The 19846-nt window shown below is 36.3% G+C and overlaps 1 protein-coding gene across 1 annotated transcript in view; it reads left to right on the top strand.

Annotated features, from left to right (window-relative positions):
* COL24A1 (collagen type XXIV alpha 1 chain) overlaps positions 1-19846 on the top strand; it is a 410128-nt gene that overhangs the window by 268315 nt on the left and 121967 nt on the right. The window contains exons 33-37 of the mRNA XM_047871498.1: positions 3467-3520; positions 14066-14119; positions 17599-17652; positions 18091-18144; positions 19832-19846. The exon at positions 19832-19846 is cut by the window's right edge and continues 39 nt beyond it. Coding sequence (XP_047727454.1) covers positions 3467-3520; positions 14066-14119; positions 17599-17652; positions 18091-18144; positions 19832-19846 — 231 coding nt within the window. The remainder of the gene's footprint in view (positions 1-3466; positions 3521-14065; positions 14120-17598; positions 17653-18090; positions 18145-19831) is intronic.

Consider the following 19846-nt stretch of genomic DNA (forward strand, 5'->3'; position numbering starts at 1 on the left):
CTATTATTACTGTATTATTATCAATTAGTTCCTTTATGTTTGTTATTGTTTTAAGTATGTGGGTGCTTCACGTTAGGTACATAAATATTTACAATTGTTATATCTTCTTGTTGGATTGTCCCCTTTGTGATTATATAGGGTCCTTTTTTGTCTCTTGTTACAGTCTTTTTTTTTTTTTTAAGTCTAGTTTATTGGGATGCCTGGGTGGCTTAGTAGGTTAAAGGTCCAACTTCAGCTCAGGTCATGATCTCATGGTTTATGGGTTTGAGCCCCACATTGGGCTCTGTGCTAACAGCTCAGAGTCTGGAGTCTGCTTTGAATTCTGTGTCTCCCTCTCTCTCTGCCCCTCCTCTCTCTCTCTCTCTCTCTCTCTCTCTCTCTCTCTCAAAATTAAATAAACATTTTTCAAAAAGTAAGGTCAAGTTTATACAATATAAGTATTGTTACTCTGGCTTTCTTTTGACATCCATTTCATGATAAATACTTCTCCGTTCCTATATGTAGGCAGCATATAGATGGGCCTTATTTTTTTTTTTACCCATTCTGACATTCTGTGTCTTTTGATTGCAGTGTTTAGCCCATTTACAAAGTCATTATTGATAGATATGTATTTATTGCCATTTTATTATTTTTCTTGTGGTTGTTTCCCTAGATTTCCTCTGATCCTTTCTCGCCTCTTTCCTGGTTTTCTGATTTTCTTAGTGATATGTTTGTATTTATTTCTTTTTATTCTTTGCATATTTATTAGTGGTTTTTAATATATGGTTACCATTAGATTTGTCAATAACCTCCTCTGCATATTGCAGTCTATATTTAAAGTTGATGGTCATTTAACTTTGAACCCATTCTTTTCTCCTCTCCTGCACCATGTTTTAGGTGTGTTATTACATTTTGTATCCTTTACTGATTTACTGATTTTGTGTTTTTCCTGCCTTTAGGTTGTCACTTTTTGTCTTTCCTTTCCACTCAAAGAATCTCTTCAAATATTTCTTAAAGGGCTATGTTAGTGGTCATGAATTCCTTCTGCTTTTGTTGGTCTAGGAAACTCTTTATCTCTCCTTTCATGCTGAATGATAGCCTTGATGGATAGAGTGTTCTTGGCATCAGATTTTTCCCATTCAGCACTTTGAATATATCATGCCACTCCCTTCTGGCTTGCCAAGTTTCTGTTGTGAAACCTCCTGCTAGCCTTATGGATTTTCTCTTTTAAGTTAAGGACTCTTTTTATCTTGCTGCTTTTAAGATATTTTCTTTATTACTAAATTTTGCAAATTTAATTACGATATGTCTGGTGTGGGTCTACTTTTGTTGATTTTGATGGAAATTCTCTGTGCCTCCTAGATTGGGATGTCTATTTTCTTCCCCAGATTAGGGAAGTTTTCAGATATTATTTCTTCAAGTAAATTTTCTGCCCCTTTTTTTCTCTCTTCTTCTCCTGGGACTCCTATAAAACAAATGTTACTATGTCTGATGGAGCCACTGAGTTCCCTAAGCCTATTCTCATTTTGCATAATTCTTCTTTCTCTCTTTTGTTAAGCTTTATTGCTTTCCATTATTTTGTCTTCTAGGTCATTAATTCATTCCTCTGCTTCTTCCAACTTGATGTTCATTACATCAGGTGTGTTTCTAATCTTATTTATTGCACTCTTCACCTCTGACTGATTCTTTTTTTTAACTCTTCTATCTCTGTGATAAGGGTCTCACTGATGCCCTCCATTCTTTTCTCAACTTTGGCGAGTATCCTTATCATGGTTTAAATTCTCCTTCAGGCATGTTACTCATATGTGTTTTGCTTAGATCTCTGGCCACAACTTTATCTTGTTCTTTCATTTGGGATAAATTCCTCTGTCTTCTCATTTTGTCTAAGTCTCTGCTTGCTTCTCTGTGTTAGAAAAGCCAGTTATGTCTCCTGTTCCTGAAAGTAATGACCTTATGAAGAAATAAGTTAGTATCCAGGACCTGACACTTCAGGGAGTGTCTCCAGTGTGTGCTGCATATGCCCTGCTATTTTGTTCCAGCTGCTCTACCCTTCAGGCTGTTCATCGGCAGAGGCTCCTCTTGCCTGCTGTGGGCAATTATTGGTCCTTGGCCTGAATGTGGTGAGATGTAACTAGGTGTCCTCTAGTCTTCTTGTGAAATGAGACCTGTCACCGCCTCCACCAGAATTGAGGCCCTGCAAAACTCTCTAGTAGGCAGATGTGATGTGGTCAGGGATTTGTGTTGGTCTTCTTGCAGAGGAGCCTGCCACACTGGGACTGAGGCAGGCATGACCAAGAAAGGCAGTTCCACCAGAGTGCAGGGTGGTGGGGCTTAGTGTAAGCATGGTAGGCAGACAGTGCCAGCACTGTGCTTTTTCCTGCAGGTGGCTCTGTGTTTATGCTGAGGGATGGGGGAGAAAAATGGTGTTGGCAGCAACTTTGTTCCAGAGAAGTGAAGAGGCATCTCCTTGAAAGCTGCCTCTCAGAGACCTACTCCAAGAAGAGTGAATCATCTCCCCACTGTGCCTGAGGAGTTCTTCATATTACTGTTTCCACACTGTATGCCCCTAGGTTGTCTGCCTGCCTTCTGTCCAAGAGCAGTGCAGTGCTTTTCAGGCTCTATCTCTGCCAAGCCTGTTAACCTTTAAAATTCTAGGCTTTAAGCCCCAGTGAGTGCAAAAACTCACAAAATTCAGCCCTTCTGATTTCCTAAGCCAATAGTATGGGAAACATTCTCATTTTGCATTCCGCTGTGTGCTCCTCTCTCTTGACCTTCTCCAAAACCATTACTCCCTCCCCTACACAGCAGCCAAGATCCATTTCTCCCCTAAACCATGTCTCTATACTTCCTGCCTTCTTCAGTGTGACTTTTCTCTCCTTTTAGTTGTGGAGTTTGTTCTTTCAGTCTTCAGGTTGATTTCTGGGGTACCTAGGATGATTTTATAGTTACCTTGTATTTGTGGGACTAGGTGAGCCTAGGGTTTTCATACTGCACTAGCATCTCCTCCTTTCCAAAAATGAAGGAAGTTTTGATACATGTTACAATATTGGTGAAACTTGAAGACATTATGCCACATGAAATAAGTCAGAGACAAAAGAGCAAATGTGGTATAACTCTACTTATATAAGGCACTTTAAGTAATTAAAGGCGGAACACAAGAATTGTGGTTTCCAGGGGAACTGGGGAGGGAGAAAGGATGTTTTTTAATGGGGATAGAATTTCAGTCTGGGAAGATAAAAAGGTCTGAAAATAAATAGTGATTATAGTAGTGCAACAATGTGAAGGTACTTAATGCCACAAAACTGCACACTTAAAAAGTATTAAAATGGAAAACTTTATGTTATGTATATTTTACCACAGAAAGAAAAGAGAGAATAGAGGTTGACAGAAAAGTTAGGTGGGAGGATTGTAAAGGAAAGCTGAGGTAAGGAAACTAAAACATTTTCAAGTATCACTTTTTCTTCAAATTTTGCCTTTGTTTATTCAGGGTTTACAAGGACCCCCTGGGAGTACAGGAGACAGAGGACTTGAAGGAGAACCAGTAAGTTTAACTTTATATTTTTCTAATTGTATTTTCCTCATAATATACATTTACCTTCTTGTTATTGCCCTCCTGTACTGTGGTGGTACATTTTTGAAAGCAGCATTTATCATGGACACCTAATTCTATAGAAAATATTTTGCTGTGAATATAGTCTTTATTACCTTTCTGGTCTTATATTGTCAAATGTTCCTATCTCTCTGGAACTGCTAAAACTTCACATATTTCTATTTTCAACAAAGACAGCTCTGTTTTATTGACTCACAGAAATTTTCTTTGTGAATGGCTAGCTGTTCTTATAATGATTATTACATTGCCACACACACACAATCATATTTTTGTGGCCAACTCTGTAATGAAATACCATACAAAGAAGCCAAACTCTACATCTGATGGGCCCAAATGCACAAACATGACAGAAACGTTGGTACACCAGTAATGCAAAATCTTACATCACAATTTCATAAATGTGATTCGATTATAAAATTTCCATGGAAAATGATTGTTAAAAGGAAAGACTTTCTCACACCCACTTTCTCACAACTTATTCTTTATTTCCTATGTAGTCATTCTTCTGGTTAATAGTATTAGGTGTAATATGCTATAACATGCTTGTAAGATTTATAATACAATATAGTCTTGGAAATTCTACTGGGTTGATCTTATCTATTAGTTGACCCAAAGGTTTACAGGTGGCCTTTGCATAATTCATTTAGCTAGTAGCAAGTGGAAAATTTAACAAAGAGCTATTCTTACCAAATTGTGTTCATTTCCTCCTCTACATATTTAATCTCTGGTGTAAGCTCTCTAAGCAAGAAGTAAACATGTAACTGTAAATATAAATCTCTCCAAATAAAGAATTTTAAAAATGATGTTTATAAATGAACTCTTTTTGGTTCTCTCCCTGTTTTATATCTCTTGTTGTATCCTAATCTTTATTTGACCAAAAATAATGCAACCGTCTTTAACATTATTTACTTAAATATCTCTTTCCTCTAAGAATTTTATATCTCTTTGAAGTTAGAGACCACTTTTCTCATGTTTATAATCCTGCCTGGTATAATACCTGGCATATTAGATCAATTTAGTGTATGTTTGTCAAACTGAATTAACAAAAGGTCTTATACCCAAAAAGCAAAATCAGTCAGCCAGTAATATTAGATGCAGTGAAATGCAATGGAAACTAACTTAATAAGGAACACATTTAAGTAAAGTATGTCAAAAGAGCTATGCCAACAGCAGAGACAATAGCTTAGGCTTTATACAAGAAAATGTTTGTTACTATAAGTATAAACAATTTAATAGTTTAATAGCACCTAAAACTTGACATTCAGGTCACTGGGTCAGTGGGTCTGGTAAATAAAATGCAAATAAGCTTATAATGGATGTTATGGGCTTTGCTTTATATATTTGAGTTGCCTAGTTAAATTATAGAAAAGAAAGGAAGTAAATTGGTAAAATGAGAGACACAGAAGATATGTGGAGATTTATATTTTAAGAATAGTAAGAGAAACCACATCTTTTCTATAGTCAAGACCCCTGAGAGTTGTCTTTTTCCCAGACAAGATTCAAACTAATTTTCTCATTGCAATGCAAATATTGGGGTTTGGATAGTTGACCATTCATTCATTCAGTCAACAAATATTCATTAAGTACCAGCACTGGGAGTATGGTGGTAAGTATGGAGGTTTCAGTCTAATGATGTAAATATGTACTAATTAGATTATCACAGAGAACAATGGAAAATTGCAAACTGAGCTAAATGCTGTGAAGTACAGGCATCCAATTCTAAGAGAATGTATAACAGAGAAACTATTCTTAGGGAAGGCTTCAGGAGGAGGAGCATTTGAGCTGGGATCTGAAGAATGAATAGTAGTTACTTAGGCAAAGATGGGGAGAGGTCATTTTAGAGAGAACATGAGCTGAGAGGAAGCTCTGCATATTTATTTGAAGATCTTAAAGAAGACTAGCCTGGTGGGGGCACAGAGTCAGGTAGGAAGTAAGTGTAAGAAAAGGATGGCAAGGGGCGCCTGGGTGGCACAGTCGGTTAAGCGTCCGACTTCAGCCAGGTCACGATCTCGCGGTCCGTGAGTTCGAGCCCCGCGTCAGGCTCTGGGCTGATGGCTCGGAGCCTGGAGCCTGTTTCCGATTCTGTGTCTCCCTCTCTCTCTCTGCCCCTCCCCTGTTCGTGCTCTGTCTCTCTCTGTCCCAAAAATAAATAAACACTGAAAAAAAAAATTAAAAAAAAAAAAGAAAAGGATGGCAAAAGAGGCAGAGAACAAAACATGTGGCTTTATGAGCCCTATTACCAAGGATTTGTATTTTTATCATACGAAGAAAATAATGTCTTTGAAGAGATAGGGCTAGTTTTATGATGATATTATTGTGTTGCAAAGATTATTCAAACAAACTGGAAGGGACTAGGAATGGACAAGAACTGCTTTCTGTTACAATAATCCAAGTAAGAGATGGTAGAACCCTTTTGATTAGCAGAAAAAAAGAAGTGTATGGATATAAAAGATTCACAAGGAGATATAAAATCTATAGGAGATAGATTTCCATATGTAAAGTATGATTCCTAAGTGTCTGGCTGACCCAAATAAATATTTTTGCTATCTTTAAACATTGAAAATTGCCTTTAAAAAGGAAGATGAGGGGAGTGCTATAGTTTAAAAAAGGTCAATTCTTGATAAGCTTGCTTTAGAATATACCCTCCAATTTGAAAAATATTATTTTCTATGTACACTTCCTTAGTTGAGTACCAGAAGTCACTTCCACTTACCTTAAAAGATAATTAACAGGATTCTCAGGCTAATTAAAAGTATTTGATGAAAACTAACATTAAATTACTCATGAAGATATTAAAAATGGCAAAAGTTCTAGAAACAAATGATGAAAGAAGATCCCATATCAGTGTCTCAGTAAAATTTTGACAATTCTAAAGCCATACAGAAAAAGAAAAAATGAAAGGCTAGAGATGAATTTCAATTAAATACCAAAAATATCAAGTAAAATCAACTATATAAAAAGAATTAACTGAATGAAGTGAAAGATGACGCAAAAGAGGAATTACAAAGGGAAAATTACTTAATATTAAGAAAACCTTATTATAACATATAACAGATATACTGGGAAAATGCTAAAAACCAGTACTCATTAAAATTCAGCAACTACTCTTGATTTATTAAAATTTATAATAAAACGATTTCTGGTCTGAATTGTAAGGAACTTGGAAGCTGCCATTCCCCTTCTTACAATAAGGCAAAAGCCTAGCAAACTGAAAATCAACAACTCTTTTTAGATCAATGAGGTCAAAGGACAAACTATTGCCTGAAAACTGGAGAGACAGACAGGAGGATAGAGACAACCAGAGCTTACCAGAAGCAGAAGCCTGTAATTGGGGCGCCTGGGTGGCTCAGTCGGTTAAGCGTCCAACTTCGGCTCAGGTCACGATCTCGCAGTATGTGAGTTCGAGCCCCGCGTTGGGCTCTGTGCTGACTGCTCAGAGCCTGGAGCTTGTTTCAGATTCTGTGTCTCCCTCTCTCTCTGACCCTCCCCCGTTCATGCTCTGTCTCTCTCTGTCTCAAAAATAAATAAACGTTAAAAAAATTTTTTTTTTTAAAAAGAAGCCTGTAATTGGATGGTAGGAGCACTTTAAACTATAATTGACAAATTGCTGAAGACACAGTTTAGAGTATCTTAAGTGTTAAAAAACTAAGAGAGGCTCCTAAGAAGGCCCCACTTGTTACTGAGTTTTACCTCCAGGAGACCTGCTAGGTTCTCACTATAAAGTTCAGAGAAATGTCTATTTCTGCGTCTAGCAGTGGGATGGGAAAAATAACCACTTTGAAATATACCCAGACTTCTCTGTTCTCCTTAACAAGGCTTGCCCTCAAGGGAACCTGCTTTGTCAGAGCTAACTGTTTGGGGTTTCACCAAAGCCTACTGGACTGGGAAGAACAATTCCCAGCCCTAGCCATTTCTATATCATAAAACTATAGAATGCTTCTTCCCACCCCCCACCTTAACTCACCACCACATAAATAGGGCTCCTATTTAATAGCTGAGGATTACAGCTAAAAGAACTACAGACACAAACCTTTTAAACCTTTTAAACCTTTTAAAGGTGTCTCTGGGAAAGCCTGAAGACAATGGACAAGACAAACACAATGACACTAGGAGGAAATTTATCCTCTGACACCATAGTGCAGCAAACAGTAAACACAGCCTAATTCCCAGCCAGATAACATAAAACCTTACACTAAAGACCTATTTACCTCGGGTCGTTTTACATCTTACTTGGCTTTCAACAACAACAACAACAACAAAATATCGGATAAAAGGGGGAAAAGGATAAAAGGGGGAAAAAACAGTCTGAAGAGACAAAGCAAGCATCACGAACAGACTCAGATATGTCAGAGACTTAGAAATTTTCAGACTGGGAATTCAAAAGTGAAGTAGAAATATATTTTCTCAGACAAGCAAAAACTGTTGCAATTTGTCACGAGTAGACCAACCTTGCAAGAAATGTTAAAAGAAGTTCTTCATAGGGGCGCCTGGGTGGCACAGTCGGTTGGGCGTCCAACTTCAGCCAGGTCACGATCTCGCGATCCGTGAGTTCGAGCCCCGCGTCGGGCTCTGGGCTGATGGCTCAGAGCCTGGAGCCTGTTTCCGATTCTGTGTCTCCCTCTCTCTCTGCCCCTCCCCCATTCATGCTCTGTCTCTCTCTGTCCCAAAAATAAATAAATGTTGAAAAAAAAAAATTAAATAAAAAAAAAAAAAGAAGTTCTTCATAGAGAAGGAAAATTATATAGATGAGACTCTAGAAACAGAAGAAAGGAAAAGCTTTAGAAGAAATATATAAAAGTAAGATCAAGTCATTTGTTTTTCTTATTCTTAATTAATAGAACAGGTATTGGTGCAAAATGGTAATTGTAACAGTGTATTTACTCTCATTTTATGGATAAGTATAGTGATATAGTGTTATTTGAAAATAGACTTGAATTAATTATAAATGTGCATTGCAAACTCTAGAGAAACCACTGAAAAATTTTTTAAAGAAGTATACTTGATATGGTAAAATAAGAGAGAAAATGGAATTAATTGAAATTCACAGCCGGCTAAAAAAAGGGTGGAAGACAAAACAAAGAACAAGAGGAACAAATAGAAAACAGTAACAAAGTAGGTATGAACTCAACCATGTGGAAAACCCCAACAATTGACACACATACACAAAAAGCACTCCTGGAACCAATAAGCAGTTATAACAAGGTTGCAGGTGGGGCACCTGGGTAGGTCAGTTGGTTAAGCATCCAACTCTTGATTTCCGCCCTGGTCATGATCTCACGGTTGGGACTCTGTGCTAACAGCACGGAGCCTGCTTGGGATTCTCTCTCTCTCCCTCTCTTTCTCTGTCCCTCCCCTGATCTCTCTCTATCCCTCTGATCCTCCCCTGCTGGTTTTCTCTCTCAAAATAAATAAATAAAACTTTTAAAAAAATAAGGGTTCAGAATACAACTTTCAAAAATATTTGAAAAAAATTTTAACTCAAAATGGATTATAGACCTAAGTTCAAAATTTATAAAACTTCTATAAGTTAACATAAGAAGAAAATCTCACTGATCTTGGATTTAACAATGACTTTTTACTTATAACACCAAAAGCATTATTTGTGAGTGGAAAAATTGATAAGTTGGATTTCATTAAAATTAAAAACTTCTGCTCTGTGGAAGATATGTTAAGAGAATGAAAGACATGCAACACACTGGGAGAAAACATTTGCAAAATGCAGATCTGATAAGGGACTTGTATACAAAATACAGAAAGAACTCTTAAAAGTTAACAGTAAGAGGGGCATCTGTGTGGCTCAGTTGGTTAAGCATCCGACTTCAGCTCAGGTCTGATCCCAGAGTTTGTGAGTTTCAGCCCCACGTTGGGCTCCTTGCTGACAGCTCAGAGCCTGGATGCTGCTTCAGACTCTGTGTCTCCTCTCTCTCCGCCCTTCCCTGTCTTGTGCTCTGTCTCTCTCTTTCAAAAATAAATATTTAAAAATTTTTTAAGTTAATAATAAGGAAACAATCCATTTAAAAAGTAGGCAAAAGATATGAACAGTCACTACACCAAAGACATACAGATGGCAAAGAAACATATGAAAATATGCTTGTCATATGTCATTAAAGAAGTACAAATTAAAACAGTGACATACTATTACATACCTATATGAATGGCTAAAATCTGAAACACTGACAATACCAAATGTGTACAAAGACGTGGAATAACCGAGTTTTCATTCATTGTTGATGGTAATACAGAATGGTACAGCAACTTTGGAACACAACTTGGCAGGTTTTTACAGAGCTAAACATATTCTTACCATTATGATCCAGCAATCATGCTCCTGAGTATGAAAACAAGTGGAAAATGTAAAAAAAAAATTTTTTAATGTTTTTATTTATTTTTGAGACAGAGAGAGACAGAGCATGAGCAGGGGAAGGGCAGAGAGAGAGGGAGACACAGAATCTGAAGCAGGCTCCAGGCTCTGAGCTGTCAGCACAGAGCCCAACATGGGCCTCGAACCCACAGACTGCCAGATCATGACCTGAGCCGAAGTTGGACGCTCAACTGACTGAGCCACCCAGGCGCCCCTAGAAGTGGAAAATTTAATGTCCACACAAGAACCTGCACATGAATATTTATAGCAGCTTTATTTATAGTTGCCCAAGGTAGAAGCAACTGATATGTCCTCAAAAGGTAAATGGATAAACAAACTGTGATACATCCATATAATGAAATATTATTCATCAATAAAAAGAAAAGAGCTATTAAGCCACAAAAAGACAGAGGGACCTTTCAAGTGCATCCTGATAAGTAAAAGAAGACAATCTGAAAAGTATAATACTTTATGGTTCCAACTATATGACATTCTGGAAAAGGTAAAACTACACAGACACTAAAAAGACCAGTGGTTGCCAGGTGTTGGGGGAAGAGGACCAGAGATGAATAGGGGGAAAACAGGACAATTTGGAAGCAGTGAAACTATTTTGTATCATACTGTCACAATGGAGACATGATGTACAGTTCTCAAAACTCATATAACAGTACAATACAGAGTGAACACAGATTGTAAACTGTGTACTTCAGTTAGTAATAGTGTGTCAATCTTGGTTAATCCATTGTAACAAATATAAGATATTAATAATAGGGAAAACTAGGCAGGGTGGTATATGGGGACTCTGTACTTTCTGTTTAATTTTTCTATACATCTAAAATTTCTGTAAGAAATAAAGTTTATTAGTTAAAACAAAATATTCTAGTAACATAAGCATAGTTCTGTAATAAGGGAAAGTGGCTTATCTTGTATCCTCACCTAACCTGCTAAGAAACACTAAAACACTAGAAGCATAGGCCACAAGATAAGATCGCGGTCACTATATTTTCTAACATTATTCAAAAAGTTTTAGCCAGTGTAGTGGTATATGACACAGAAATGATAATATAAGGAAAGGAAAGCATTATTACTTAGTGAAATTTTAAAATAAACCCCCAAAACTTGTAAAACCTAAAAAGTTAATTCTGTATTTTTCAATTTCTGAGATAGAGTAATATAATGGCAAGACATAAATATTTTTAAAAATAAGTTTTTCTGTGTATAAGTAATAAAATATATCCCACTGTAGACAGAAACAAAACACAATACATAAGGATAAACTTAATGAGAATTGGATGGGGCACATATGAAGAAAACTTCAAAAATTCATTAAGAGACCCAAAAACAGACTTAAGTAGAAAGTCAAATTATTACCTAACTAAAAGATTGACAATTTTTAAAATTAATGTATTAGGGATGCCTAGGTAGCTCAGTCAGTTAAGCCTCTCTCTCAAAATAAATAAATAAACTTTAATTTTAAAAAGCTTAAATGAAATAATATAGAATAATTAAATGGAAATAGATGTTTTAATCTTAAATGTGATGGAAAAAGTCTTAAAAGATTAACAGATTTAACAGTGATCACATTTAGTGGGAAAAAAGCTATCTTTAACAATATATTTTTTAAACTTATTTATTTATTTTGAGAGAGAGTATGTGCACGAGAAGGGGAGGGGCCAAGAGAGAGGGAGAGAGAGAATCAGAGACCGACATGGGGTTTGAAGCCACAAACTGTGAGATCATGACCTGAGTCAAAATAAGAGTCAGATGCTTAACCAAATGAGCCACCCAGGCAACCTAATAATATATTTTAAAAATAAAATGATAAACTACGTACTGGGCAGACGTTAACAATAAAATAGGATGCCTGAAAGTCTGTGTCCACAGCACATAAAAAACTCATACAAATTTTATAAATGACTCCAAAAATACATAGGCAAAAGACATGATTAAGTAATACATAGATTATTACAGATAGCTGATAAACAAATAACAGAAACGATATTCAGCCTTGCTAATAGTTAAATATATACACATTTTTAGATAAGAGATTGTCCATCAAATTAAAGAAGAATTTAAAAATGAATATTTTGTGTTGGCATGAATTCAATGAAATAGATTTTACTTTTATGTATTTCTTGTGAAAAGTTAGTTATTGCAACCTTTCCGGAAATGTACTTGACTTTGTGACTAAATGGTACATTTCAGACTCTCTTCTAAGGGAGAATATTCAGAATACACACAAAGACATCTGCACAGACATGTTTCTCTCAGCATCTTTATAACAGTGTAGAAATACATTCTGAGGAGAATTCATAAATTTTTTTTTAAATTTTTTTTTCAACGTTTATTTATTTTGGGGACAGAGAGAGACAGAGCATGAACGGGGGAGGGGCAGAGAGAGAGGGAGACACAGAATCGGAAGCAGGCTCCAGGCTCTGAGCCATCAGCCCAGAGCCTGACGCGGGGCTCGAACTCACGGACCGCGAGATCGTGACCTGGCTGAAGTCGGACGCTTAACCGACTGCGCCACCCAGGCGCCCCAAGAATTCATAAATTGTAAAATATTATACATAATATTTAATTAGCCATAAATGAAAAACATCATTGACCTCTTAATACTTTTAATGGATTATGCAACCTTACAACCCTAGCCTTCAAATATTTATCTCAGCTATTTGACAATATCACCTGATGTTACAGGTCCTAACATTCACTAATAGTCTAACATGCATATAATAAATCTAGTAAAGTAATATTTACTGTAAAGGAGACATAGAAACAATATAAATGTCTGTTATTAAGAAAATGACTAGATTACAGTACTATAGAATATGAGATGAATGGATATTATGTATCTGTTGAACAAGTTGTTATGAAGTATTTACAACAACATGATAAAATATTTATATTCAAAATAGAATCTTAAGCATAAAACAGATAATTACATTATTTATAAGTATGCCCCCACAACAGAGCTAGAAGGAAATATGCAAGAATATTTACAGTGTAACCTCTGAATGGTAAATATACTTAATATATACTTAATCTGGGTTTTTTTTGGTACTTGCCATACTTTTTAAATGTTAAAATGAACATTACTGACTGTAACAATTAAGAAAACAGTTGAAGACAACCAATGATAGCACATTTTTTCCTTCCCATTACTACACTTTTTTTTTTAAGTGAGGTGTTCACAAAATTGTTAGGGGGCATAATCTCATAGAAAATTTTAACTATCTTTTCTTAATCTAAGAAAACAGCTTCTTTGTGCTTTCTAAAAAGGTCAAAAACTGCAAGTAGCCTCTTTGGATGGCTGGAGAAATAGCATTATATTGTAGTTGCTAAATAAGTATTATTCTAAAATAATTCTAGCCAGTGAAATGGCTTCCACACATCTTTAAGTTCAGCAATCTGATGTTTATGCAGTAAAATATTCAATACTTGTTTACTTAAAATTATACTATTCAATATTACAGTGACCAAGATTCCCACGAAGGCCCCAACATGCATTTATTGCACCTTAGTGATTATCTATATGGGTAAACACTGTTATATCTGTTCATGTGAAACAGAGATATTGTTGAACTGGACTCACTCAATACCATATAAACTACAACATATTTTTATTTCATTGGAAGTCATATATTTGCTTCTTGAAAAATGCTATTTTTTGTCACATATTTGTCAGGAATATTCAGTAGACATATCATTGTCATATCCACCAAATAAGGTAACTTTTGAAAACCCTTAGCATGATATTTCATACTTATTAGGTGCTTGATAAATGTTTATTGAAGGGATGAGTGAATTAGGGAATGAAAGGTACTGTCCTTTCTTTCTTTTTCTTTTGAATGCAAACATAGCCTAATACTATTCTCATACACATAACATACACACACACACACACACACACACACACACATACACACACATGCACACAAATGAATCAACTATAAACTTATAATTTTTTTATACAAAAGTAAAGTAATACATTGTTAAAGGAATTATGTATTCTATTACATATGATATATTACAAATTACATATTTAGATGCATATGTTAATTGAAATACAGAGTAACTTTGATTCTCAGATCTTAAATTTTATCTTAATATAGGGACCACGAGGATTGCCAGGTGATGCTGGACCTCCTGGAGAAACGGGTGCTGAGGTAATTTTTTTGTGCCTCTTTCTTGTTATTTCACTAGTACTCAGTACTTTTTATAAGACTCCTCAAGGTAAAGTTGATACATTAAGTATATATTTAAAGAATAATTCTGTAGTGTTGTGTTTCATATTCAGAAAACAAAGCCTAAAATTCCATTAAAAGTAGGGATGACCGTTGTGTGAACCTAATTTTATACACATAAAGTTCTCTCTCTTTTTTAAGTTTTTATTTAAATTCCAGTTAACATACAGTGTAATATTAGTTTCAAGTGAACAATATAGTGATTCAAGACAGATAACACCTTGTGCTCATCCTAACAGGTGCACTTCTTAATCCACATCACCTGTTTAACCCATATCCCCACCCACCTCCCCTCTGGTAACCATCAGTTTTTTCTCTATAGTTAAGAGTCTGTTTCTTGGTTTTCCTCTCTCCTTTTTCCCCTGTGAACATTTGTTTTGTTTCTTAAATTCCACATATGAGTCAAATCATATGGTATTTGTCTTTCTCTGACTTATTTTGTTTAGCATAATACTCTCTAGCTCCATCCATGTCATTTCAAATGGCAAGATTTCATTCTTTTTTGATGGATGAGTAATATTCCATGGTATGTACACACACACACACACACACACACACACACACACACACCACATCTTCCTTATCCATTCATCAATAGATGGACATTTGGTCTCTTTCTAAAATTTGGCTATTATTGATAATGCTGCTATAAACATCAGGGTACATATATCCCTTTGAATAGTGTTTTTTGTATTCTTAGGGTAAATACCTAGTAGTGCAATTGCTGGATGATAGGGTACTTCTATTTTTAATTTTTTGAGGAAACCCCACCACAGTGACTGCAACAGTTTGTGTTCCCAACAACAGCGTAAGAGGGCTCCCCTTTCTCTGCATCCTCGCCAACACCTGTTATTTCTTGTTTTATTAATTTTAGCCATTCTGACTGGTGTGAGGTGACATCTCATTGTAGTTTTGATTTGTATTTCCCCGATGATGAGTGATGTTGAGCATCATTTCATGTGTCTGTTGGCCAACTATTCATGTCTTCCGCCCATTTTTAATTGGATTAATGGTTTTTTGTATTGAGTTGTATAAGTTCTTTATGAATTTTGGATATTAACCCCTTATCAAATATACCATTTGTAAATATCTTCTTCCAATTCATTAGGTTGCCTTTTTGTTTTGTTTTATCTTATGGTCTGTGTTAAATCATTGTAAGGTATAAGCAGGGCAGTGATAAAGTCAGATTTAAATCTTTGAAAGATAATTCCAGCAGCTGCTTAGAGGATATATTTGAGAAGACAAGAGTGAAGCCATGTATACCTACTAAAGGGCCTTTGCATTCAACCAGGCAGGAAATGGTGGACTTCTGAACTAAAGTAGTAAGTATAGAAAAGGAAAGAAGTGGATGGATTTGAGAAATTCTGCAGAACCTTCATATTTGTAGAATATGGGAAGTAAAGAAAAAAGAGAAGTGAAAAATTATTCCCAGATTTCTAGGCTGTGCAACAGGATGGATGGCAATACCTTTCCTGAGATCAGAGAAGATTATCAGGGAGATGGGGGTCATCATCTACTAATCCGCCCAAGGTTAAGAATTAGTAGAGCCTGGCTTTGAATACACATCTGACTCAAAAACTAATGCTGATAACCTATACTATGCCACATCTTCTGAGCCTAAAGAAAGCTGAGAAAAGTCATACCTAATAACTTGAAGTTTTTTTTAACAGAGTAGGAGACATAATTTCTGTTGTGATAAGAAGTAGGGGTTGAGTAGGGCAGTTGAGGGAAATTTGCTGGTTTAGAATAATGGTTGAGGATAATGGGAGAGGGAAATGACTATAGGCAAGTGAAAGGGCAGATATACCTTACTAAAAGTCAAGCTTGGGGCGCCTGGGTGGCCCAGTCGGTTAAGCGTCCAACTTCAGCCAGGTCACGATCTCGCGGTCCGTGAGTTCGAGCCCCACGTCGGGGCTCTGGGCTGATGGCTCGGAGCCTGGAGCCTGTTTCCGATTCTGTGTCTCCCTCTCTCTCTGCCCCTCCCCCGTTCACGCTCTGTCTCTCTCTGTCCCAAAAGTAAATAAACGTTGAAAAAAAAAATTAAAATAAATAAATAAATAAAAGTCAAGCTTTTAGAAGGAAACTATGAATTTGCATTATATTAATGATAATTATAATAGCCCACAATTATGGAGCATTTTCTATGTGCCTAGTAGTACTTGTGTGCTTTGCTGTATTAATGGATTCTCATAACACCCTATGAGATAGATACTATGACATAAAAGATAGTTTAAGCTCTAATAGTTCTATGGAAGAGTATCACCCATGGATCAGAACTACTGAGGAATCACTGAAAGGTAGAAAGGAAACAGAAAGCTTTTGGTCAAGATAGTGTTGTGAGTGAATGCTTTAAACTACCTCTCTATTCCAAAAACATGGGAATTACAAAATACATATGTATGTGTTTGTGATTATACATACACACACATACATACATACACGTGAGAGAGAAGAAGAAGGTAGAACAAGGAAGGGGAGTGGGGAGGGTATCTTTAATATGCTCAAAACAAGATAAACATCCCTGAAGCATCTCTGAAACAAACTACAATAGCAATTGTAGGAGCTCCAGGTCTAGAGATAGCCAGAGGTTGTAAGAAGTTTACGTTTTCAAGGTAAAAGGAGCCAAGTGCTTCCCAACTGGACCCACCCATGAAAGGAAAGTGGAAAAGATACCATAAACATCTTCCATAATGTGAATTAACTCATATCACCTTTGTGTGATTTTTTTTTATTCTTTATTTTTGAGAGAGAGATAGCTAGACAGAGTGCGACTGGGGGAGGAACAGAGAGAGAGGGAGACACAGAATCCAAAGCAGGCTCCAGGCTCTCAACTGTCCACACAGAGCCCAACATGGGGTTTGAACTCATGAACCACAAGATCATGACCCGAGCCGAAGTCGGACACTTAACCGATTGAGCCACCCAGGCGCCCCTGTGTGATATTTTTTATAAAATGAATAAAGAAAACTGAAATTTTTAAAGGGAGTGTGCTCCAAAGGGCTCAACAGAAATGGATGGAAGAGTAAAAAGTGAAAAAACAGAGAATATTATGTAAGAATATGAGGGTAGAAAATTAGAAGAGGAAATGGGAAGTGATTTCTCTTTGACCAAGGATTAAAATATGAGGACCAAGGATTAAAATATGAGAGGAAGAATTTGAAGAAACTGGTCTTAAAAGTTCTCACTTAGGTGATGATGTCTTACCACTTGAACTATTAAAAGGTCCCAGAATTATCTGGTCTTATGCGATGATGTTTATAAAGTAACAGCAAAATACTTTCCTGAACATAGGTATCTCACCCTTGGGCTAAAAACTACTACCATCTTCTTATAAGGTTGTTATTGCCATTGCAACTGGTGAAGGAATATATCCAGACAATGTGTCAAATCTTCTCTTCTAGGGCCCTTCAGGTATTGAGGGAGAAGCAGGTCTGCAAGGTGAACCAGGTGCAAAGGTAACCTTTCTAAATAGTAAAAGGAATGGTCTCTAAACTTTCAATACTGAATTCCCTATGTTTGCCACATTTTGGCAAATACCCATAATTCTGAAAGCAAGTGAAGGATAGCAGATAAAAATGGGAAGTGTTCTCAAGTAAGTCAGAAAAAATATTTGTCAGAAAAAATTATCTATCTATCTATCTATGTATCTATCTACCTATACTGTGTGTGTGTGTGTGTGTGTGTGTGTGTGTGTGTGAGTGTGTGTGTAAGAGAGAGAGAAGAAACAGAAATGATAAAGCTAGTGGGGCAAAATATTATCAAAAAATTAATCCAGGAAAAAGAAAAAACTGGGAAGTGTTTTAAAATTCCTATCCTCATGATATGCCTTCCATAATTATTAGACATGTTGTTTTAGTAGAAAAAAAGTTTAATCTTTCCCTTTGTTTCTTCAGGGAAATGCTGGACCTACAGGCAATGTTGGAGTTGCGGGAGAACCAGGGTTACGGGTAAATGTCTGCTGGGAACCATTTTAATGCATTGGCCTATGTAGTTCACAGACTCAAAACTTAAATAAATCTTTAAAATGCATAATAAACCTTTCTGGTGCATAAAAGAAAACATTTGTCCTTATTTCATATTTCTATAGCTGCATGCAAAACCCTGTCCACATTGTATTAGTAGTGTTTGGAGTCCTAAACTCATACATCCTTTTCTCGGTATTGGGTATACTCTGCAGAATGCTTTACACATATTCAGAGTCACTGTGATTGTCACTACTGTTACCTTAAGAAGAAATTCACAGGGGCACCTGGGTGGCTCAGTCGGTTGAGCATCCAACTCTTGATCCCAGCTTAGATCGTAATCTTATGGTTCGTGGGATCAAGCCCCTCATTGGGCTCTGTGCTGAGCATGGAGCCTGTTTGGGATTCTCTCTCTCCCTCTCTCTCTGCCTGTGTCTCAAAATAAGTAAATAAACATTTAAAATATAAACTTAGGGGCGCCTGGGTGGCGCAGTCGGTTAAGCGTCCAACTTCAGCCAGGTCACGATCTCGCGGTCCGTGAGTTCGAGCCCCGCGTCGGGCTCTGGGCTGATGGCTCAGAGCCTGGAGCCTGTTTCCGATTCTGTGTCTCCCTCTCTCTCTGCCCCTCCCCCATTCACGCTCTGTCTCTCTCTGTCTCAAAAATAAATAAACGTTGAAAAAAAATTAAAATATATATATATATAAACTTTAAAAAAAGAAGAAATTCACAAATAATAGTAATCAACTCTCAGGATATTCCCTGACGTAACAGGGCAAAAAATGATCACAATCTAATTTATGTTTAAAAAAATTCTAGAGTCACACAAAGTTATCAAGATTTGAGGAAAAAATTGTAAAGAAGTATAATTGGATAGCTTAGAGAAGCTATTCTACTATAGACAGCCTTTAAGCTGTGGTAAATTTTTCCCAAGATAATTTTAAGAGACATTTGCATACTAAAAGGCAAAGTAGGGAGATATATCTTACACCCAGAGTCTTTTTCATTTTCACTTTATTTGCAGAGGGTTGGGTAATGGAAGTGTCAGTGGTGGGAGCAATGGGGCAACTGTAAAGATGCACTAATTAACTTACTTTTAAATATTTCAGGTGACAAAAGAGCCAGTACTACTTTAATAGCTTCATAGAGTATGGCTATACTTTTCTGTGAAGTTCTCTATCTAAGAAGACAGCTTCTTGATGTACCAGGGCCTTTATTGTTGCATCTCCCCTGTACAAGAGAAAATACAGACCATAAAAATCTGGTACACTGATTTTAACTAAATTAAGTCACATTAATCCATTTACTTCAGTACAGGAAGGTACTACAACTTTAAGAGATGTAGTATTTACAGTCTTTGAATTCAGAAACACAGGTCTAGCTATATAAATTTGCAAAGATACAAATGAATACATATTTCTCTTAAATATCTAAAAAATAACATTCTGGAACCATCTTTTTTTGAATTTATAATACTGACTCTTTAAATCATCTTCAGAGCTATTCCAAGCAAATTATATCAAGCTTATTATACTGACAAATAACCCTTATAAATAAAGAAGTAGGAATAAATGTACAAAAACCTGCTACTTTCTATAGATATCAGGAGAAAAAAGAAGTTAAGGTGAATGATTTAGCAAAACAATAAAGCTTACTGTTTTTGCTACACAATAGGGTGAACCAGGAGCA

The sequence above is a fragment of the Prionailurus viverrinus genome, chromosome C1 (genome assembly GCF_022837055.1).
Source record: "Prionailurus viverrinus isolate Anna chromosome C1, UM_Priviv_1.0, whole genome shotgun sequence".
NCBI classification, from domain to species: domain Eukaryota; kingdom Metazoa; phylum Chordata; class Mammalia; order Carnivora; family Felidae; genus Prionailurus; species Prionailurus viverrinus.